The sequence below is a fragment of the Drosophila simulans genome, chromosome 2L, assembly GCF_016746395.2.
Source record: "Drosophila simulans strain w501 chromosome 2L, Prin_Dsim_3.1, whole genome shotgun sequence".
NCBI classification, from domain to species: Eukaryota; Metazoa; Arthropoda; class Insecta; order Diptera; family Drosophilidae; genus Drosophila; species Drosophila simulans.
Genome location: NC_052520.2, coordinates 11,533,322 through 11,555,721, shown reverse-complemented (window position 1 = coordinate 11,555,721; position 22,400 = coordinate 11,533,322). Strand labels below are relative to the sequence as shown.

The 22,400-nt window shown below is 42.1% G+C and overlaps 5 protein-coding genes across 9 annotated transcripts; 2 read left to right on the top strand and 3 right to left on the bottom strand.

Moving 5' to 3' along the window:
* Nucleotides 1-2,895: 2,895 nt before the first annotated feature.
* On the bottom strand, nt 2,896-3,301 carry LOC27207675. The gene has a single exon (XM_016183363.3). The coding sequence runs from the start codon at nt 3,235-3,237 to the stop codon at nt 3,130-3,132; it is 108 nt and encodes a 35-aa protein (XP_016024678.1). The 5' UTR covers nt 3,238-3,301; the 3' UTR covers nt 2,896-3,129.
* Nucleotides 3,302-8,148: 4,847 nt separating this feature from the next.
* LOC27209010 lies at nt 8,149-9,164 on the bottom strand. Its single transcript, XM_016184535.3, has one exon. The coding sequence runs from the start codon at nt 9,085-9,087 to the stop codon at nt 8,701-8,703; it is 387 nt and encodes a 128-aa protein (XP_016024676.1). The 5' UTR covers nt 9,088-9,164; the 3' UTR covers nt 8,149-8,700.
* Nucleotides 9,165-12,660: 3,496 nt separating this feature from the next.
* On the bottom strand, nt 12,661-14,104 carry LOC6731999. 2 transcript variants are annotated; one of them, XM_016180010.3, is made up of 2 exons: nt 13,944-14,104; nt 12,661-13,884 (listed from the first exon to the last, which is right to left on the bottom strand). In XM_016180010.3, the coding sequence occupies exon 2, from the start codon at nt 13,857-13,859 to the stop codon at nt 12,756-12,758; it is 1,104 nt and encodes a 367-aa protein (XP_016024675.1). In that variant the 5' UTR covers nt 13,860-13,884; nt 13,944-14,104; the 3' UTR covers nt 12,661-12,755. The 2 variants fall into 2 exon arrangements, with proteins under 2 accessions (XP_016024675.1, XP_044779399.1); XM_044923464.1 differs by having other exon boundaries at nt 12,661-13,834; nt 13,944-14,082.
* Nucleotides 14,105-14,482: 378 nt separating this feature from the next.
* Nucleotides 14,483-15,203, top strand: LOC6731998 (ATP-dependent RNA helicase DHH1). Its single transcript, XM_002079096.4, has one exon. The coding sequence runs from the start codon at nt 14,576-14,578 to the stop codon at nt 15,140-15,142; it is 567 nt and encodes a 188-aa protein (XP_002079132.1). The 5' UTR covers nt 14,483-14,575; the 3' UTR covers nt 15,143-15,203.
* A 2,450-nt stretch (nt 15,204-17,653) lies between these two features.
* On the top strand, nt 17,654-21,856 carry LOC6731997. Of its 4 annotated transcripts, XM_044923474.1 has the most exons (8): nt 17,654-19,056; nt 19,119-19,561; nt 19,619-19,950; nt 20,063-20,588; nt 20,647-20,907; nt 20,963-21,112; nt 21,170-21,178; nt 21,249-21,856. In XM_044923474.1, exons 1-8 carry the CDS (start codon nt 17,742-17,744, stop codon nt 21,276-21,278), a joined length of 3,066 nt encoding a protein of 1,021 aa, XP_044779409.1. In that variant the 5' UTR covers nt 17,654-17,741; the 3' UTR covers nt 21,279-21,856. The 4 variants fall into 4 exon arrangements, with proteins under 4 accessions (XP_044779409.1, XP_016024674.1, XP_002079131.1 ...); XM_016178403.3 differs by lacking the exon at nt 21,170-21,178; XM_002079095.4 differs by having other exon boundaries at nt 17,655-19,056; nt 21,170-21,854.
* The last annotated feature ends 544 nt before the right edge of the window (nt 21,857-22,400 follow it).

Sequence of the window (22,400 nt, the reverse complement as noted above, 5' to 3'; positions counted from 1 at the left end):
TTTTGTTTTTCATGCGCACATCGATGATAATAATACCAGTAGTAGGCATAGCATCAAATTCTGTCAGCATATTTTTCCACCACACCACTGCAAAATTGCTGAAATATCAAACAGCGAAATGAAATTGGTTGAGGCATGACCAAGAAAAGTGCAATGTTTCCGGCTCCATTTGGAAGTCCAAACCAATAAGAGAAACTCGATACAGCATTATATTTTTGCTGAAATAATGCCACATATTTAAGACGCATTTCCCACTCAAATAGCTAATTGTTGCACTTCTGTTGGCATTCCAATTCGAATAGTGGTCTTATTTCGTATTTGTGGTGGTTTCGCGCCCTGATTTTCCTGGGAAACAATAAATAAAATGTTTGTCTAAGAACGGACTGACAGCGTTTCCCCTCGTTCTTTTCAAGCTACTGTGTTGTTGACACTTGCCAAACCGTAAAAATGTCCAGCATTTGCCTGCAAGTAGCGAGCGGCAGGAAAACTCCACTGACGAGGGCTAAAAACTGCTAGCTATGTACACCGATTGCTTCTGTTGTGGTCGAAATACCCTAACAACATAAATGAAACGGGAATGTTGGTTGCATAGATTTACATATTTGTATTAACTTAGAGTGCAAGTGTGCAGCTTACCGTTTAAGCCAAAATGTTTATAATAAATATTATTTAAATAAATATTATATAAATAAGCATTACTTTTAAACTTAAAATAACTGAGAATAGCTCGCACTGTTCGGCCAAAATTGCGATGTTACTTTTCCCACTGCCGCAGGGCATCAGCGTTTCGATGCGCGAGTGTCCTTGGAGTCCGCTTCAGTTGCTCCGACTTCCGTTTCCGTTCGCTGCTGGCAGCAGACATGGCGACGGCCACGGAGCGGGGGAATGGCCAGCGACAGCGACATCGGCGCGACGTCTGATGTCAGGGCTTTAGCGTCAGCGGGTCTAGTCAGAAGATGGCTTTGAGCAACGGTAAATCAATAGTGCTACCCATATCACTTGCAGCCACTTGGTAGGAGTTAGGATCTAGAATCTGAAAGTGTGAGTGGTAGTGGGGTGGTGGGTGCTCGAGCTAAACTTTTCCACTTGCCATAAACTTGGCCAATATTAACTAAGCGGGCGTCAGCAGCGATTGCGGGGTGTCAGCTGCGTAAATTGCGAGTGGAGTTGCACTCGGATTGAGAACAATGACTGCTTGGTAAAAGTTGCGGGTGCAGGGCCACAAACTTGCCAGCAAACTGCACTCATTAACAGCTGTTGTCTTGAGTTGGCAGTCAAGATTGTGTTTACTTTTAGAAAGTTAATTATATTCGTGGAAGCGTTTGGCATTTACTATTTTTCGTATTTATTCAGCAATTAGTTGAGTTGGCTGCCGAACCCGAACCGAATTATTAAATTCACATTTCAAATGCAATGCCAGGCTGTGGAGGATGTGTCGAAAGTTACCAGAACAGAAACTTATTTTCCATTGCGAGCGCAAATTAGTTTTCAATGTATTAAACTTTTCGACAAAATTAGCTGCGCTCGGAAAAGTCGAACCGAACTAAACAAATATCCGAGCAACTAGTGTTGGGTTTTTTTTTAATAGAGCTTGTCTACAAGCTGCATGTACTTCTGCAGGGTATACTAGAAACGTTGCCAAATCTGGATTTGGGTAGGGAAAACTTTAATGCATATCTCTCCCTTTTATTCTTGCTTAAAAATAATATTTTTTTTAAGTGTGATTCTGGCAAAAGCAATATCTGGTTGGGCTATTGAAATGTTTTAAGTTTCCCTTAACAAATGCAAATGTTTTCGAAATATTAATTTAGTGGGCGCGTTCCGGGACGAGTGTGAATTAATTAAAAATTACGCTAGAACGCATTGCCAGCGGAAAATAAGCGAGTCCGAAAACCGAATTCGAAGCGAGCCAAAATGAAACCGCCTGGCCACAAACCAATGCCACATATTTACTTTTATCACAGCCCGAGCAGCCGGAGCCCAGAAACCCCAGGGAAAGCCAAAGCCGGGCAGAGCACAAACAAATGGGACTGCAGCTGGGGGCGGATCCTTCTTCATCCGGACTCCTTCTGCTTGGCTCCTTGGCCTGGCCTGGACTACAAATGAGAGGAGAGTAGTCTGTTGTCCGTTGTCCGTATTTGGGACCACGCAGCTCTGCCACTGACAACGGCGATGCTCTCAAATTGTCGGTCGTTTAAATACATTTAAATATAAATGCAGCGCGCAGCCCAGAGCTGCGATAAGAAAGCGGCAGCCATGGACATGAATGCGGATGCGGATGTGGATGTGGATGGGGATGGGGGTAAGTGAAATTCCTCATTCATTCATTTCCATTCACTCTATCAGCGTGGAAAATCGTGTGTGCGCGGTCTTTTCCCTTTTCACGTGGCATGAAAATGTGGGCGTGTGGTCAGAGTCTTGCCACAGCCATTTTAAACGGGCTGCAAGTCGCAGCCAGCGATAAACAAATATATATCCAACACTTGTGATGCGCATTTTAAAATAATGAACGAGCACGTAAGCAAAGTCTCGCATGGTAGCGATTAATTGTTACCCATTAGCGCGGACGGCAAACAGTCGTGTTCAAAGTTTCAGTAGTGACGTGAAGATGCACTTACTAAAATCACACTGCATCTAAGCTACTAGAACCTGGAGTTTTGTTCTTTGATATTTAATTAAAATAATGCTACCTTTTACAAATTAGTGTATTGAAAACCTAAAGGAATGAAATAGTTTTCTTAAGTGTGGAAAAAGACATTTCCATAGGAATTTATTATACAGATTTTTTTTAGTAATTTACATTCCAATAGCTTGATAGCCGTTGTAGTGTGAAGAACCACTACTACCCCATAAAGCCTTCATAAAAAAACCATCAGCTTGGTCGAGGCGAAGACATGACATACGGGAGAAAAATTTAATTACATATTTCCTCACAATACGTATGCGCCTCCATGGCCTCAGCCTCGCATTTTTCCTTTTGCCCGATCGAGGAGTCGTGGGGTTCAGGTTCAGGTCAGCGAATGTGATTCATTTCGCAGCCATGGCCGTTGGCGTGATTAAATTTTCATTTTAATGCACGACTGAAGGAGCATTCAGCTAGTTTAATTGAAAAACAGTGCAGCTGCAGAGCTAATATTTGGTTTGCAGCACGACCAAGCCATCCCATTTCATCACAACGTCATCCTGTGCCATTCCATTCCGAGGATTACACCACGCGGAATTCCTGTCCGCAGTCATGTCGGCGCTTTAACGCTTACACGGATCTCATCGAGCTCTGCTGGCCAAATGAGTTCCTGACGTGTGTTTCATGGTACGTCGAATTAATTTCATATCTCATGTTTCCAATGGCATTTGCATGCATAGTTAATCGAATTTACTGCAGATTTTTCATACCCATATCCACAGTCATGCTCACATTTTTACCAAACTAATGGAGCAGATTATGGAGCAGCTTGGTGGGGAGTGGAAAGTAACAGTTGTTGTCTAGACTTTTGACTTTCGCTGACCTCTGTTTACTGCTTTTTTGGCTTGGCAATTAGAGAGCTAGCGAAATGGCCATTTGACTATTGTCATGGCTCATCCACATGTCGATGACTTGGCTAACTTTCTGGTGGTGCCACGTTTTGCCTAGTGGTGCCCACTATTGATTTGATACATGTATCTGCTCCAGACATGAAAACTTTCGATTCGACCGACTCCCTAAGTGAGTCATTTGCAGCTGCTTACCTTTAAATTCGCATCTAGACAACTGTCTGCCTCAATTTCTTCGTCACATCGCTGTCAATTATCTGGGCGACACAGCAGGACTTTATAAGCTGCCACTTCGGAGAGTTACCAGGTCCTGTTTGGGGAGACACCAGGCAGGCGACGGATGTATTCATGCATCAGCCGGGCCAAAGTGACATTTATTGGCTGTCAGGAAGTCCCTCAGTCCGTCACTCAGTCACTCAGTCGACAGTCGGTCGGAAAACTGGGAGAACTGGGAGAACTGGCAGGGCGGAGTAAGTCATTGGGAAAACACTTTGTCAGCCTTCTGCTTTTCGAGCAATGAATTGATGTGTCTTGCATGCGAATTATGAAGCACTCTGTGGCAATGTGAGAATGTGTTTCACACGTTAAGAGGACTCTGTCTGCAGTTAACCTGGTCCTCGAAACAATCGATTTTATCGCCAGTCCTAGATGATTATGGGCATTGAAAAAAAGGCAAACGGGAAATAAATTTGTTGTTTTGTTTAAATAACTGAAAGCGTTATTTGGATCAAAATTGTATACATAGTCCAACGGCTTTCATCCTTCAAGAGATCGTCCAATCCAAAGTCACTGCGCTTGGACACCAGGGGCAGCAGTTGAGGTCCGTGCAACTCTCGCCCAGACAGCAGCGGCAGCAACTGTCCGCAAGTCCTGCGAACAGGCAGAGGAGCATGGCGAAGAGCAGCAGGAGCGAGGACGAAGGAAACTTCAGGCTGCGGTGTGTCATTGCTGGACAAGCAAAGCAGATTGGCACCCGGACAGCAGGTGGACTGATGCTGAACTGAATGCACCGCGGCATTAGGCAATTTTCCACGGCAGATGGCGACGGCGATCCATCATCACCAGCCGGCGCATGGCAAACAAAGTCATTAGCTGCACTTCATCCGGAGCCGGAGCACACGAAAATAGCAGCGCACATGCGTTCTGCACACGTGCCAGGACCTACACGGACCACAATTAAGATAATGCAAAATCAACAAGACAAGGACCTCCAGAGAGACAGCTGAAGTGAGCACTCGCAGAAAAAGAGTGTTTTTGAATGCATTTGAAATATTTATCAGCTATATTTACTGTTGGTGTATGAAGTTACACAAAATATATTAGAATCTACAATTGACATTTTATATTAATGATTATATTCATATATTTTTGTTTCATCTGAAAGAATGTGCTTAAATTTTTTCTAGTGTATGGAAGAAAATGCTAATGTCGTTGAACTGTCGCTGATTCATGTCTTCAACAAGTTTATTGACAACGCGGCGTATGATTAATGTGCCTCCTAATTGCTGAGTGCGACAAAGTGAAGTGCCATCGATATGTTCTTAGCAATTTGTGTGTTTTGCTATGGCTCAGCTTAACCTTTAGGACAAGTCAAGAGCCGTCTAAGCCTGAGAGCAAAAGCCAGCATGTAAGTTATATGTCATTTAAAGGGGCATATCCGCTTTTTAGCTCCTTTAACTCTACAGCAAAAGAATGATTGAAAAGTATTTCGCGCAGTAAGTATGTTCTAGCCAATTTAAAAAATTGCTTCATTCCTTAAGGAATATATGTGATATGGATGAGGTCACTTCCCTTCAGGTAACACATTCACAAAAGGGGCCAAGAAAGAACTTCGATTTGCTGCGACAAGCGAATGCAAACAAACAAGCAATAAGGTACGGGAGAAATTGTCGCTTTAACTTAGTTTATAATGCCACTTGAATGAGTTTGCTTGGCACAAATGCGAAGACCAAAACGAATACGACTCTAGCCTAGGGTTGCCACAAAAGTTTCCAGAATAATCACCTTAAATTTGAATTGGGTATGATACAGAAGAATTTAGAAAAAAACAATTTTTAAGATGTTCTAAACGGCTCGGTTAAATATGTTGAACATTCGCTATCTTGTTGAATTTAAAATACTAGTACCTTCCTTCTGAACACCGGGAATATCGTTCCATTTATGCTAGTGCACGAATGGTCCTTTCAGTGCACAGAATGCAACGAAATAATACGCCGAGAAGGAGCAGAAGACAGATGTATGCACTGTATGCCGGAGCAACCGGAGCAGGGATTTGGAATGGTTTACTGAGGAGCCGTCTGGTGGCGTTAAAAGAGTCGTAGAACTGAGCCAAATGCAAATGCCAGGCGACACGTGAGCCCCGCCCATTGGCACGCCCCTTTTGGCATCCAATTTGCCATTTATTCAATTTAAATATTCACACCATTGTGTAAAGCGAACTCGTATTAAAAATATCTGAGATGGAATATCCGAGCTAGACGCCGCTGATGGCATAATAAGCCAAGGAGGAGTACAAAAGCTGGAAAAATAGTGAAATAAAGCGCATTCAAGTGAAATTGAACAAAAGTCAACATATCGCAAAATGAAATAAATATTTTTATTATTATGTAAATGGCACAATGCAATGAAATTCAATTATATTAAATTTGTATGCACAAAACGTGGAGAATAGGACAACGTATTTTCATATCTACCATGCAATTATCGTATTGTTTTTAAAATAACTGACTGGAGTGAAATGTTAAAGAGCCGTACATTAAAATAAATATTTGCAGTTTGTTTTAAATAATTGATGGAACAATTGCGTGATGCATGTAAACTGATACAAGTCGATTTTACCACTAAACTGGGTGAAAAAAAACTTTAGCTGCATTTGTTAAAAGGCGTTCATGAAAGGCCTTCCATGTATTTAGCTTGTCAATGTGCAATTATTGGTATTCATCTTTATTTACATTTGGCCTCTCGTATTTATTTATGATGTTTACGGAACAATGCCCCCTATATTTTAATCCGCCAAAGCGTGGCAGCATAAAGTTCTGATGGAATTAATCATTTTTGTTTTCGCTGTTGTTTGACTTTGGCACGCACATGATAATGCCAACTAAATTTAATATTAATTCAATATAAATTCATTAAAAGATTAATTTATATTGTTTCCATTGTTAATCGATGCACAGCAGCGTGCAAATGCGCTTAATGAGCTTTAAAAGTGGAAATAAATGAAAACTAAATGCAAACTCGCGCTTCGGCGAGCGCATAAAGTGCATAAAGTTTATGAAACCCAATAAATGGCGTGGCGCCCGAACAGGAACTGACCAAGTTTTTTGGTGGCGCTCATAAAATATGTACACTCAACTTGGCCACTCATCGAAGTCGAAGTCTTCGCTTCATTCTGCTTGCTTTCTTAATTAAAAATTTCATTTTAGGAGCAAACAATGGGAAACCGGGCAGTGGCAACTAATGAAATGGAAAACGCAAGGCAAGAAATAATTACCCATGCATATAAGCCAAATGCAAATTTCAAAGTTTGTTTTTAGAGGGAAAGGAGAGTTTGGAGATGGCACACCAAAGAAACGGAGCGTCGTATAAGTTTCAAGAAGCTTTTGAAAACGTCCTTAAGTGAGTAAATCATAACGGAAGTTTCTTAGAGTTTTTGAATAACTTAAAAATAAATGCACAAAGTCCTTTCTTAAGCAGTTGATTTTACTTACATTTTTAAGACCAAATTGAAAAATGCCCATTGTGTTGTGTATTTATTGTAATGCAGTTCCAATATTTACATCTTCATTCTTGCCAAATTCCAATCCGCATTCTTCGTTTTTGCGGAAATGCATTTGCTTAATAATGAAGGAAAGTCTATTATTTTAATAGTAACAGCACTTTGCCTACCTCTAGAACTTTCATTAAAATGCCTTTTGTGGCCACAACTCAACGAGATATATTTAAATGTTATTTTTTTGCACATTAGTGTGCATTAATATTATTAAAACTAAACAACAATGGGAGTGCTAGCCTGGAGCACTGACCCCATTTGTCTGGCCGGGGAGTTGAAGTCGAAATGGAGAGTCACTGGTGGGCGTAGTTGCGTAGGGGCGTGGCACACCTGTCGCCTCACTTGATGGAAGTCCTCTGTTGATTTGCGACGCCTTTTACTTTTCGCTTTATGCGCTCCTCCCATTTGTTTGCATTTGTGTTGACACTCACTTCATTTAGCAGCCCACAGCAGCTGCAGTTGCAACCTCACAAAGGCATCAACAGCAGCAGCAGCAGCAGCAGCAGCGGCAGCGGCGGCAGCAACTCTTGCAACACCAGCCACATCAACAACAAGAGCAGCAGCAACATCAGCTGCGAGTGATGTACGTGAGTGCAAGTGCAATCCGCCCCCGGCTGCAGGTTAAGGACCTTCTTTTGAACTTTAAAATGTTTGCTTTTGGACATGTGGGCAGCATTAGAGTAGGGATAGTCGCCTGGATGATACCCTGCATGTCCAACCAGCCTCCAACTGGCTTAGGATATCAATTAGCATACAAAACATTATACTTTTATTTTGCATTCCATTATTGTTTTTCAAATTTATTTCCCAACTGCAGCAAATATACATTCAAGCGGGGTACTTGCAACCTCGACTACCCTCTTAGTTATGACTTACATATTTATTTTGCCACTGTTTCCACTGCGGCACCCACGAACCCCCATTTAAGCCTCCTCATACCCTCTCATCTCTATTTGTGTTTGTGTTTGCTTTGTGGTTTTGCCATCGCATCCAGTACCCGTGACGCTTTTTAATCTTAAGCGCCTTCCGTTCGCCGCAGTTGTCCAGGCCTCCAGTCAACTGCCCCTTTTCTGGGACTTGGGTCCAGCCAGCTGAACAAATATTTATAGCCATTTTTACCCTTGCTACAGTTCCACCTGGCGACTTAAGGCCGGCTTATGTGCTCGCAAACCAATTAAAATGGCCAACGGAATTGTAAGACCCCAGACACGAAGGCAATGGCAGCAAATTAATTTCAAAGGATTACGACTGGGCATGGAATTGTATTTAGTTCATTTTGTTTGGATATTCGGTTATGGTAAGTCAGTAACATCAAGCTGCATTCCCTAATTGTGTTATTTTTAACAATTCCTGATGAATGGAAATTATCTTAGGTATATGCTGTAACTATCCATAATTTATCTTGATTTTGTTGGTTCAGTTTTCTTTCGTCTCTGTTCGGGACACTTGTGGGATCCCTCCTTGTCCGCCACATTTCGCAATACTTTAGCTGCCGCCTCCAATCGCTGCCGGCGATGCAACTCGACACTCTGCTCCGGATTGAGATCCCTGAATAGAAACTCATCATCTATGTATCCTTCATCTTCTGCCTCAGATTCGTTGTCATATTCGTGCAAGCTTCTCAAGATTATTGCCTTTAATCGTTGCATTCGCTCCATCATAAAAAGTCGAATAAAAATTATGATAAACAGACCAGAGATCAATACGTAAAATAACAGCTTATTAAGCAGAAAACCAAACGTCACGGATATAATGCGCATGAGTTTTTCAATAATCGTATCCATTTTTGAAATTTTAGTTGGATCGACTCGTTTAGATTTCTTACTTGAAATATTCTGGGAAAAGTAGGGATAGTAATATAAGAAACTTAAAATCCACCGCATGCCTAACTCTGGCTTTTTTTCATTTGTGAATTTATTAACAATTTGCTGGAATTGGAAAACTGATCCTAATTCTCTGCAATCAATGGCATGTGAAGACATTGAGACAAAGTCAAAGGACGCAAAAGTGTGTATTGTTTACTTTCTGGGAGGACAGCTCTCAAGGATTCAGTTTTGGCCTGCTACTGAGCCTTAGCCTCATCCTGCGACTGCGATTGTGCCTGCGCCTGACCAGCACTCAAAGGTTCAGGAAGGCTCTTAACCCGGTGCTTGAGGCTGTGGCTAAATCCACACCACTGTGCTAGGGAGTCGGATGAAAATAAATTAAAAATGTGTTAGACTCGAAGCCACACACGCACCCACACAGATGAAGCAACGTGGACACTTATCCAGGCGGTCGCATACACAGACATATTAAGGAACGTGACTTGGCTGTCCTGAGAGAACCACAAACACAGCCACATAAGTTTAGCATGTTATGAAAAATGTATACACAGACGGCAGACGGCGAAGAGTGAGAAGGACTGCCTTTGTCCGCCCGGCACGTAACCGGCCACGCCCAGTCTCCTCGGCATCCGATCCTGCCCGCCCCGCCCCCACAGCTTTTAATGACAAAAGTTATGACGACAAATGACTCGGTCGACTTTCACTACGAAATCAGAGCCGGAGCCTCACAATGGGACCATGAATCATTTCCCGCTGACTTGACTCCGCTCTTCTGAATTCACTTTTGCCATTTGGCCGCCTTGATTTGTAGTCGCTGTTAAAAGCGCTCTTCATTTATCATTATGCAAATTATAAATTAAATTTTAACGGAATGCTGCAGATAATAATGTAAATGTTTTAATGCCACGCTGATAATTATGCAAGTCTTGCTGCATCGGCGAAAAATTCACGCTCGACCGCAGCCGCCGTCGCGGCATGCAAATTGAATTTGTTAATCAACTGCATTTAGGCTTAATTGAAACGGCGAATAGTGGCCATAAAAACGGGAGGCACTTTAAATATTAAATTCCATAAGTAAAACTCAGATCTGTGGGAAAATTGCGCACGTGCCCCTGGTGCATATGCGATTATCAGCCAACGCAAATACAAAGTCATGTTTGGTTTTTAGTAAATTGTACACACCAATCATGATGCCAGGCTATTCCATAGTCGTAGGTACTTGATTATGGCCCGCCCTGCGTTTATTTGAGTTATACGAGCAATGACTTGGCCAAATTAAATTCAATTCGGGCGCTTCACACTGATTATTAAATGCAGCCAACTAATTTTCAGCTGCAGGCGAGTGACGCTTTTCCCTTTGAAACTGTCAAATAAACATGAAATCGAAAATTGCATTATGATTAGATGGCCAGCTTTCGTATCAGTCGTCTTGTCAAATATGAGTTAATAATTAGGGCAAAACTTAACCAGCTCGAGGCATTCAGAGTCTCGAATTTATGTCTATATTAATAGGAAATACTGTCCCTATCCCATACTTACTTACACACTCGAAAACGTGGAGCAATATTTACGGCAAACTGCCGTTGCCTCGGGCGACCTTGTGTCATAGGTTGCGTTAATTCAATTTTATTACGCATACGCAGTGTGGGCCGGACACAAAAAGACATGTTGGCGCTAAAAGTGGAGCCTGGAGTATGTATCTCCGCATAAGCCAGCGTATGCATATCCTTGCTAATATCTGCACTGCGACAGTTTGAAGTGTGTTTAACAGAAGTGTGTGTTTGTTGATTTACTCCTTTCCAGAGCAGCAATTAATTAGCATACCTTTGTTTAAACATCCACAAGAACATATTGGGCTTACACAATATGAAGGCGCATAAATTTGCGGAATTGTGTGGTGTTTAGATAATAGAAAAAGGCTAGAGTGCATTAAAAAATAAGGAACAAATAGTTCAAACACAATTCATAGATAGATATTGAGAGATAGCTTTTGTTCTCATTTATTTATCCAACAATTTTTTTATTCTAGTGTCAGATAATATTTGTAGATAGTAATTGAGGCAACGCTTTCGGTCGCAACTTTTCAAACTGATTCGCTGGGCTACCTTTTGTTTATCAGGGCGCTCAAATTACTTTGCGAATATTTCTAAAGAAACCGCCGCCTACATATTTCCACCTTTTTTAATATTTTATGCTCTTTATAGGCGCAATGTGGGCTGCATCTGATGGCGTTGCCACTTTTGCCTTTGTGCAATTGCTTTTTGCGGATATTGTTGTTAGTTTTACTTTTGAGATCCGTGTTGGCTTTCGCTGTTTGTTTTTGCATTGTGCGATGGCGCTTTTGTTTTACACGGCCGGGCACTGAGACTGTGGTTTTTGCTGTTGTTGGCTGCTCCGGCTGCCGTGTCCTATTTGTATCCTGGGTATTTGTTGGCACACAGACACGAAAAATACTCACATATACTTAGGTTCACTCGCATTTATGTCTATTGGCGCGCGTCCATTTCCATTTCATTTCCGTTATTGCAAAACTTTTCGTATTAAATATATTTCTCTACCAGCGTTTGTTTCATTTCATTTCGAAGCGAAGCCTTTGCTGTCGTGGCTGTCGTTTTTGGTTTTTGCACTCCAGCAAAGTTGTTTGTTGCTATTATTTCTGGTACTTTATGCGCCGTGCGCCATTATTGCAGTTGTTTCCTTTATTGTACAAGTACGAGCATAAAAATCCCCGCATTTCCATATAAATATCCCACCCACAACCCACTCGCCTCATTTATTGTGGCCTACTTACGGACGAGTGTGCTCGGGCCAGCGGCTTACAAATTGACATGCAATTAAATGTAAGCCACAGGCATTTATTATAATTGTTACACCCCTCTTGCCATTCCATGGCTCACAACCCCGATTCCGCTCCTGGCCAAAATGCTGACGCTGATTAGGCAGCTGGGCAACTACAAACTAACATTGTTGTCGGCCTCCGCTGGCAGCTGCAATTAGCATTCTGCGCTGTAATAAATAAAGTAAAATTAACCACAATACCCCAAACAAAACGCTCGACCGAATTGTCCTCATTAATTTGATTTTGCAAACAAAAAGTCAGCTGAGCTGTGTTCTTGGCTGGCTTTAATTTAAAATAAATTAAACACTTAGTCGAGCCAAAATTTTTAAAGGAATAAGAATAATATAATAAGTACACAATTTCTCATGTATATAATCATATAATGCCATATCATTTAAAATGTATATCCTTTTTTTTCTAATGATCAGAAATGTATACATTTGTGTAATTTACTGAATTGGTTTGACGCGTCCTTTTTATATGCACTTTATTTGCATCCGCATTTATTTTGCAAAATTGAGCTCACCTTTTTTGCATATTTTATGGGTCAACGCATTCAGAACGAAGTGACCGCAAATTTTTAGCGCATTTGAATTAATGACACTGAACATCAGTAAAAAAATGCTGCACCGCAAATCAGGTTAGTTTTCTCTCTTCTGACTCGTTAACCAAACAGTATAGTACATTTGGAATATTGTAAATGTAAAAACTTTTAATTTTCGATTACATTTTTCTGTTCAATAGCTAGCAGTTCTCTGTAAATATGAACTAAGGATTTGTTTGGTTTCTAGGAAAGTACAGCATCGCTGAACCAAAATGTCATACGATCCCCGTCGGTAAGTTTTTGAGGTACTTTGATCGAGTGATTCCGTGCCACGGAGTTGTAACGCCTAAAGTTTTCATTTCCGGCGTTCAGGCGACCCGCCATTTCGGCAGCCTGCTGATTCAAGGACTGTCTGTAGGATAAAGCTGCTTCCGAACGAATGTAGCTGGGGCCATCCTTGGATTCTGGTAGTACATTTGACTTGTTGGTCTTTGAAGGAACTCGATCATTCCAAGAGTCTAGCCTTGCATTTTCTGTGGCTACAACAGACGGGGCTTGTTCTTGAGTACTGGTCAGCTGCGAATCTTGCATTTTAAAATCGGAATGCTTTGGCTTTGCAGACTTTAGAGATTGTTTCGAGTCTGAGTCAGCAGGATTTAATTTTGAGGAGCGCTGAGTTCCTGTTTCTGATGGCTTATTTGACACTTTTGATTTCATTGTGGTAGTGGAAGCTTTGGCTGCTTCTGAGAAATTTGTTGACTTCAAAATGGACTTCGGAGTGAGGGTGGTATTTGAGGAAATACTGTTGCCTATTGCAGATCGTTTCAATGTAATGTTCGAAGACTTTGAGGCCATGTTAGCCTCACTTTGCTTATTCGTGCAGCTCGTCTTGGAGGCCGCACTGAATTGTGATATGGATAATTTGGAATTGGCTCTACCATCACCACTGACCTGACGGTTTGACCTTATTGGCATTAAGGTGCGCAAAGAGTCCTTTGAAACCGCTTCCTTTGATTTGGAGTCCTTGGACAGCTTCGTTGTTGAGACAGCACCCGCATCAATGCGGTTTTTTTCACTGAGAGCTTCGGCCTGCTTCTTGGCCACGGCCATCTCTTCATTGATGGCCTTGGATATATCGACCTCGCCGATCGTGGACTTTCCTATACTATGGTTGCTGTTCCGGGAAACCAACTCCTTGGATGGCTTCACATATTCGGACTTGGGTACGAAAACCGGTGGCGGATACGTAACGCAGGTAGGTATTTTGAATTCAGATCGGGCTCCACTATTGGGTGGTCCCACATTGAATGGATTGAAGGGTTCTACGTCGAAGTCATCAGGAAACATGTTGGAGAGACAGATTGCCAATTTCCTACGTGAGACCTACGTGTTTGACCTCATTTTAAACACCCAGAACTCACAAAAACTTACCTGTTTCGGATTAATTTTTAGAAGGTATGGGCCAGGACGTGGTAAATTCTTGTGTCTGTGTCGGAAAGCCAAACTATTTTTTTCTAATTTTTGATTGGCTTTTCGATTAAGGCATCTGAAACGAACTGACACAAAAATCAGTTTATACTAGTCTTGAACCATTCCATTAAGGCAATCACTCTGATTTTGTTCTTTCTCTGCTATTTATCTATACATAATTGGTATGGCCACATGAATTCACATTGTTATTTTACATCCAAGTAATCTCGGTTATCCCTTTCTTGTTTTCTTTTTTATCTCTGACAATCTCGGGTGCCTTCTTCAAGTTCTACTCTCGGCTTAATTAAAAATGCCTCCCGCTTCTTTCCGAGCTAACACAGTTTATCAATTCGGAGTGTACGTGATGATAAGGTCTACAATCCTTTGAGTTTTTCTTTCTTGAAAATTTAGGGTGGGTGCTCACAGTTAAGCCACATTAATTAGCAGGCCGAGGAATTTTCAAGCGAGTGCTGAGACTCTGTTGTCAGATCTATTTCAATCTCTCGTCAGTATTTCGATCAACTTTTAGGAGAACGGTTGCTAAAATTTGAATACGGAAATTCTAATAATAGAATAACAGAAACACTATTATAATGACTAGTCTGAAAAACTCGACTGTACAAGACAGTTCACCGCAAGTGCCCCAGAATGGCATGGTCACCTATGGCAGCGGGCTCGTCTTTGGCGGGAAAGTTTATCCAGTATTGGTGGACGGAGTGCCCATGCAGCCACCCCTAGGTGCTCATCAGGCGGCAATGCAACAGCGCATGCAGATGCAGCAGGTACAGCCACAGGCTCCACATACCCACTGCCCCAAGTCCATTGTTCAACATCCTATATATCAACGAACGGAGACCCGGTTTCCTGCGCCCTCATACATGTCCAAGCCAAGCCAGCAGAACTCTGTGACTTGTCGTGGCCCAGTCATGGTGCAGCAGTACCCGCCGTCCAACAATCTCGCGATGATGCAACCGCTGCAGGCGCAGATTCTACAGCGCCAGCAAATGCAAACCTCCATGGGCAGTCCTTGCGGCACTCACGGCTACTGCAATCTGCCAACGAATGCGGGTGGTGATTCCTGCGGCTGGGACGGCTATGCCATGATGCAGCCAATGGATGCCAGCAAGCCGTATACCTTTGGCTGGAGTCTTACCGATTGAGTCCTTTATCCTCTGTAACAGTGTTTGGACAATTAATGAAATTAAATGTGGATTGATTTAATAGAATTTGTTTCAATCAAAGTATTCAGCTCTCTTGCAGAAGTTCCCCATAATGGTAGTTGCTCGTCTGGGTTTCCATTTTGCACTTCATCGAGCTCTGAGGTTGCCCCTCGTATCAGCGGCACCTCGTTTCGGGGGTTGGTCGTCATTTAGTGGTAAATTTCCGTCTTAGTTGCCAGCGAACGTCAGACGTGACATTTTGCAAATTCCGTTTTCAGCATTTTGTAATCGTTCCAGCATACATGTGCCACTGAAAGTAGATTCCCCACCCATTTGCCTCCTGATGTGGAGCTGAAGGTGGTATCAGCGGATGGGATGGGATGCATGTGTGGCAAAGGGGTTGTAGCTGGTTTTCTAGTGGCTTCCGATTTTTTCACTGGCCTTCAGCGACTCTTGTGATGACACTATCTATGGGAAGTGTCTAATGCCATTATAATAGTAAATAAAAGCAATTATAATAGGAACAAAAGACGTGAATTGTCTGCCGCATTATGGGTATATTTATTAGCATTTGCAAGGCCCAAAATTAATCGAAGATATTGGTGAACTGATATTTCCGCTTTCATATTGCTTAAAGCTTGAGGCTGGAGATGGATAAGGATGCATCGGTTACGTTTATTTATACTACGGCATAGCTAATTATGTAACCGCAAATGAATGCCAGCAAAGTTTAGGATTTCAGCAAATTACTGCCATCGCAATGGACGTTACCAAGGAATCAACTTTCCTGCTTACTGTGATAATTAACATTATTTCCATAAATAACTTTCTTTGTGGCATGCCTTCGATGCTAAGCTTCTGACGTCATCGGGATTGTGCTGAAGAGAAAACTCAAACCGCAAGCTGCATGTTGGCAAACACTGACACATACCCACTCCGCTCTCTAATGATGATCCCAAAAGTCAACTTGCTAAAGTAACACGAGCTCAAACATGCACACACACACACAGCACAAACACAGGGACAGCGGACTCATAAGCACATAGTGGTATTAACGCCATAATTCGTAAGTTACACACACACACACACAGGCGCCGCAAAAGGATTAAGTTATATTAAAGTTGCGAGCGCTGCATTTTAAGTTTGCCTCCTTTGACGATGGCATAAATGCAGGAAGCCACGAAGTCGAAGCCATGAAGTCGAAGCCAAAGCCAAGGAATTTGCACACACGATCTTGGGTGCAAAAGGACTCCTCTGCTGGCCGAAAAGTGCGCTATGCAAATTCCGAGTGACCCACATTTAAAAAATAATATTAATATTCGGAGCGTCGAGCCAGTTATAAATGCAATATATGGCATAAGTTTACGCAATGCAATCCGCCGCTTTCGAAAAAAAGCCGCCTGGCTTGTATAAATTTGCAATATTTTTATATAGTTGCAGTAGCTGGAATTTTTTGTTGCTGCCAGCCCGCAGGTCAAGAGTTAATTTTTGTGCTCCTATTTTATTTCATTTTTTTTATTCTTGTCCTTGCCTTTGCGTGTGCGCACATTTATGCGAAAAGTTGGCGTAAAAGTTTAATTTAAAAATGCATTTGGACTGACTTTGACCGTTTCGCTAAAACAATAAAAAAAAAATGACATCAAACAAAAAGTGCCACAAAACCCACAACTATCAACTGCAAAGTCACTGGAGCAGCGAGACATAAAACAAAATTAAATAAATTGACTTTCTTTTGGCTTTAGTTCTGCGCATTTAAATCAATTTACGCTTCGTCTCTACTTCGCATTCATTAATTGCCAACTGGAAGCTGGGTGTTTAATTGTTTTGGCTTTTGTGTGGATAAAGCAGTAGAGAAATGTGCGGAATAAGTGCTTCCATGCCCTGGGTAAATTCTAAGAATTCTCCTAATTCAAAGCGATGACTGATTAAATTAGATCTACCAATGAAAACTTGGCGAGTTTAATTCTCAACCTGTTCAAGTTGCTTCTTGACACTTTGCCGAAATTTGGTTTACGAGCCAACCGTGTCTAATAAAACTTATATGTCTGGGAGTAATAAAACCCACACAGCCCCCCATCTTCCAGTCCAAATGCCATACGATTTTTTAGGCCAGACCTTTCGGAATTTTGCGAGGGCGAATGGAAACGAGCAGCCGACTTGTTGAAGTGTTTATTGTTTAGAATCCCGCGGCGTCGGCATCAGAATACATAAAACATTTTTTCCTTTTGAATAAAAGATACGGAGATGAGAGTCTTCGAAGGCGGCTAAGTAACCTCTTCAACTTCTGCATGGAATGGGTGAATGTCTGAGAATTGGATACGCATTTTAAATGTGAAGGAGGTATCTCGGGCTGTTTTTCTTACATTTAAATATGTGATATGTGTAACCGCATTCCAACATTTCGAATTAGTTCTGGCCTTCAAAATGCTTCATTTTCTGCGTGTGATTGAAAAGAATGGGATTTGCGTTGTTGCAAACACTTGTGTATGTATTGAGACTTCTTAAAAACTAAGAAATCAGTGCTTCGGGTGTCAACACCTGCTAAGCTCAATCTAAAGATAAAACAAGTTTACTTAGCACACCTTTATGTCAATTCACAATGGATAGAAAGGTCCGAAACACCGTCCGTCGAACTGGACGGCTCACCAAACGGAGGCGCTCAGCGGGAGGTAACGAGGTTACACAGGTGCCGACGGTGGTGCCTCCTTTGGAGCAAAGTAAGGGCCTACAGCAACGGGTCTTCCTCTACATCCAGCTGAATGAAATGAGCAAGCTACCCGAAACGGGTAATCCTCTGGAGCTGCACCTCTACCATCCGAAGAACACACTACAGAAGATGCAGGAGCGCTACACCACAGATACCATAATCTATCAGCACGAGTTCAATCTGAAGAAGCCCGTATTTGCAATGGGTGTGATGCAGGACGATATCGAGGACATGAACACGTTCAGCGATCAGCCGCTGTTGATATCCCTCTATCAAAGGATTCCCAGGCGCCGGAAGGGAGGATCTGGAAAAGGGAAGTCAAGGAAGCAAGGACGCACATCCTCTTCATGGGAAATAAGTCAAATAATCACAGACGCTTCGGAGAGTAAAGAAAATGTTCCAAAGGAGAGATCAAGTAAGAGGTCATCTGAACGTGACGGTGAGGAAGCTGGAGAGGAAGGTGAGGGAGGTACCTTTTCGGAGGAGAGACTGGAACTCCTATCCCGCGGCCACTGCGATCTTCTACAGCTTTTCCAACGACGTCGCTTTATCAGCGACATCACCATCTATCTGTACCCGGAGTATCGTTCGAAGAAGATTAATGATAAAATCACCACGTGCAGCGTTTGGCACATGTATTCCATTTTGCCCATCCTGAAGAACTTTAACTTTACGAACTTGGCCTTTCTGACGCTGGAATCGATATACAATGTTCCCGAGGATCTTCACTTGAAATCCGCTGAACTGGGCCTCAGTGTTTCTTTTCGTTCAACACAGCCGGATGAGTCCGATGGTGCTTTTAGGGTGGTTCCCTTGTGCACCTACTCAGGATTCATTTCACAGATCATCAGTGACCAGAACACGATCATCGTGTGGGAGAACATCAAGCGGGATCTGCACCTCAACATGAACTTCAGTTTTAACCAAATGGAGACCAATTCGAGGGTGAAGCTTCCAAAGCTTTTTCGCATGCTACTTTGGGAACAGGACGTTGACTTTCAGATCCATAAAATTGATCCAGTTTCGGACCTTGCCTTGATCAACAACTCTCTGCACCGTTTTGTTCTTAACGAGCAAATGAGGAAAATTCTCGAGGAGGCTGTAGTTCACAATGACTATGAATTGTTGCTGCAACTGTACCAGGAGACACCGACGAATGTCCTGTACGAGGGAGTCCTTAATCCAAGTATCTTTGGGTACCCAGGAGGTGAGGGCTCTTAAGTTAAGATATCAATACGATAACACATGGTTCCGCATTACCTTTCCCAGTGAATTATTGCCGCTTCGCATGCAGGCTTAATCCCGTTTTCAAGCCATCCATCAAGCTAAGCCTTCCCAGAGATACCTTAGTAATGGGCCCAATGTTCTGCACCTTCAAGATTTGCTTCTTTCAGCCAATTTGCGAGCGCAATGAACCCCTGGACCAATACAATGAGAGCCTCCTCAAAAGGGCAAAGCTGCGACGCTGCTTCGACATGGATTTCCTCAAAGAGGACGAGACGGATGGGGATGTGCTACTCGAGCTCTACCGTGCCTTTGATGATCTCATAACCGATACAATCGAGTTCATAATCAAGCGAGATGTGCAAGACATCAATGATAGAAAGGAGTTCTTTTGCTGCCAGCTGAGCAACATCTGCAATCTGGTGCTGAAAATATGCGGCTGCGACTTTAATATACGAATGCCAACAAAAACGAACATTGAATTCAGAGTGGGTATCTAAGCGAAAAAGTATTTGTATTCAATAAGTTATCCATTAATCGATAAGGAAATGCTGACGCACATGTATAAGGAGCTGATGGATCGCATTGAGGGTGTATTTACCGCCTGCTGTTGGAAAAATAATTGTGACTCTGCGCAGAATCAGGATCAAGAGGAACATGGTTTGAATCGGATGATGAATGAAATGCGACTGGTCAGCAACACTGGCCAACGAGATTTGGCCATTCACATGTACGATGAGATTGACCACAGCACCACCAACCGCATTGTATTCGACTTTGTAACCCTGCTGAATAGCGTCGAAAACCTGCAGTTTGAACAGGCGGCGAGATATTTCACGAAACCCCGAACCACCGATTGGAGTGGATATTACTTTACGTGAGTTTTGGATACGGATCTGAGCAGGGCCATACATCTTTATGCATTTAGACCTGCGCCCTAATAATTGCCTTTATTTATTTATATACTTTATTTTACTTCTATAGCGCAGTCTGCTCTTACAGCTCTATATTAAATATATGATGGACCTAAGATCAACCGACGAAGAGGTCTCGAGTACGGCCAAATCTAATATGATCGAGAGTCTGCGTCAGTTTGCTGATAAGAACAGAACGGAATCGGAAATCTGGATCCTTTTGTACTGCTATTACAAGGAATATAATTATTTACCCGGCATGGAGTTGACGCGCTGGAAATTTCAGAATCTAACGAAAATTGCACCCAGGGCTCTTAACTTTACTCCTACTTCACTTTTTGAACTGTACTTGCCGGTCGATTTTGAAATGAAGAGCTCATCCACTACGATGAATACTCAGTTTTATCCTGTTTTTAAGCTCTTCGCTCGCCTAGGAGCATACGCATTTGCGGAAGTTATATTTTCCGAAATTGAACAGTGTTTTACGGAAGCTGAGGCCTATCTTATAAGAACCACTTTGAAGATACTGCAGCGCCAGATCGATGATAAGTTCCAGATCATTAAGATGCCTACGGATAACAGTGTGTATGGAAAGTTGAAGGTGAGAGTAGTTTTTTATACAAAACGAAATTTATATTTAATTGGAAATTATTGTCTAGCGCTGTTACCAACTCCACATAAACGGCAGTGTAGAGTATTCCCGTGGGCGTTGTGATGAAGCTCTGAAATACTTTCAGGAATTATTGTCCGCGGTAGATCCGATGGATATAGTGCTATTCAAGTTGAGTTTTCTGCGTCTCGGTCAATTAGCCTTACAAAGGAAACAATACGAGCTGGCCGAAAAAGCATTTAATATCTGTTTGCCCACCAGACGCAAGAACTTTATAGCCAACTATGGAATGGGCCTGACACTTTACCATGTGAGTTTTATTTGAATTGTTTCAAAATGCTGTTTATTCACATAAATACCAACAGCTCAACCGTCTTGAGGATGCCATTCCGTATCTATCGCGTTGCACAGAAGTCGACATCTTTATACCAGATGTCTGGGGATACTTAGCTACCATTAACCTACGATTGAGCCGAAATAAGACGGCCTTGGAATGTTGGAAGGTGGCTAAACTGGTAGGTATATTTAGCTGTCTATATTTCTATTAATTCTATTTAAATACTTCTTTAAAGTACCCTGAAGTGAGCATCAGCAAAAGCGTTTATGCCGAACTAGATAAGATACAGTACTCAAATGTACATCTGCTTGTAGATGATGACGGAAATCCAGCCGAAAAGATGACAAAAATGGACTTTATTCCTTTGTAATTTGGTGAAACAAAAGGCTTTGCAGTTACCCAAGAAAATATGCGCCACAGAGTAAAATGATCCTAAACAAACACCTCCGAAGTCACGCCTTTCATCAAGTTTTGGCAGCATTTATCACTTAAATTCAGTGCCCAGCGCTTAGGTGAAATTAAGTATACGCACACGCATATGTTTACAAGGTATTTCGGTCCCTAAATGTCCTTCGCCTGCCTCGTCGAGCTGGCGCTTGTCAAAATTTTAGCCGCAGAGCAGCAGCACATACGTGAATATGCCAACACAATGCATTTTTGGCCAAGGGCAAACCGCCACAGCAATAGCAATAACAAAAGCAACACCGCCAACAAACCAACAACGACAAAACAGAAACAAGTGAGATACGTAGTTAAACCCTTTTGGCCAACACTCAACCCATGACAGGTGTTTGCTCTGCAAAGCCTTAGTGGGGTATAAGGAACTTACCAATTAGCTTGGCTATCTTCAATGAAAAACAAAAACTTTTGGTTTCGCCTATGTAATATTCTCATAATTTTTGTGTTAAATTTATTTGGCTAAATAATAATTTTAATATTACTGCTATTGTTATTCCCATTTTAGATAAATTTTTAATTTTCTTGTTTGATTGTTTTTAGGAATGCTGTTTTTTATTAGGCAACCCATGAGTTATAATTTTCACAAGATATTAATATATAATCAGCCCAGCAGTTTTAATAATATGTAAATTCTGTTAGAATTCACCAAGCTTAACATCTTGTAGGGCTTTTTACTTTAATCTTTCTATTTTGAGTATTTTTCTATAAAGAATTTTTACACTATAGAGCATCCCCTATTCTTTGGCCTATATATGCGGCTCTCCTGTTGTTGTTTACCTGGCAGCGAGTGCTCTAAAATCCGCTTTGACAGCTCGGCTGTCAGCTCAACTCAAACCAAGCCAGGGGGTGTTGTCCTGTTGCCGGGAAGTGGAAGTGGATGTGGGGTGGTAGTGGAACTGGGGTGCTGTACACTTTTTTGCCTGTCTTGTTTGGGCCTGACCCTCAACTACATATGCTAATGACGGGACAGCCAGGATGGGGCAGGGACAGCCACTCAGCTCGGGCTG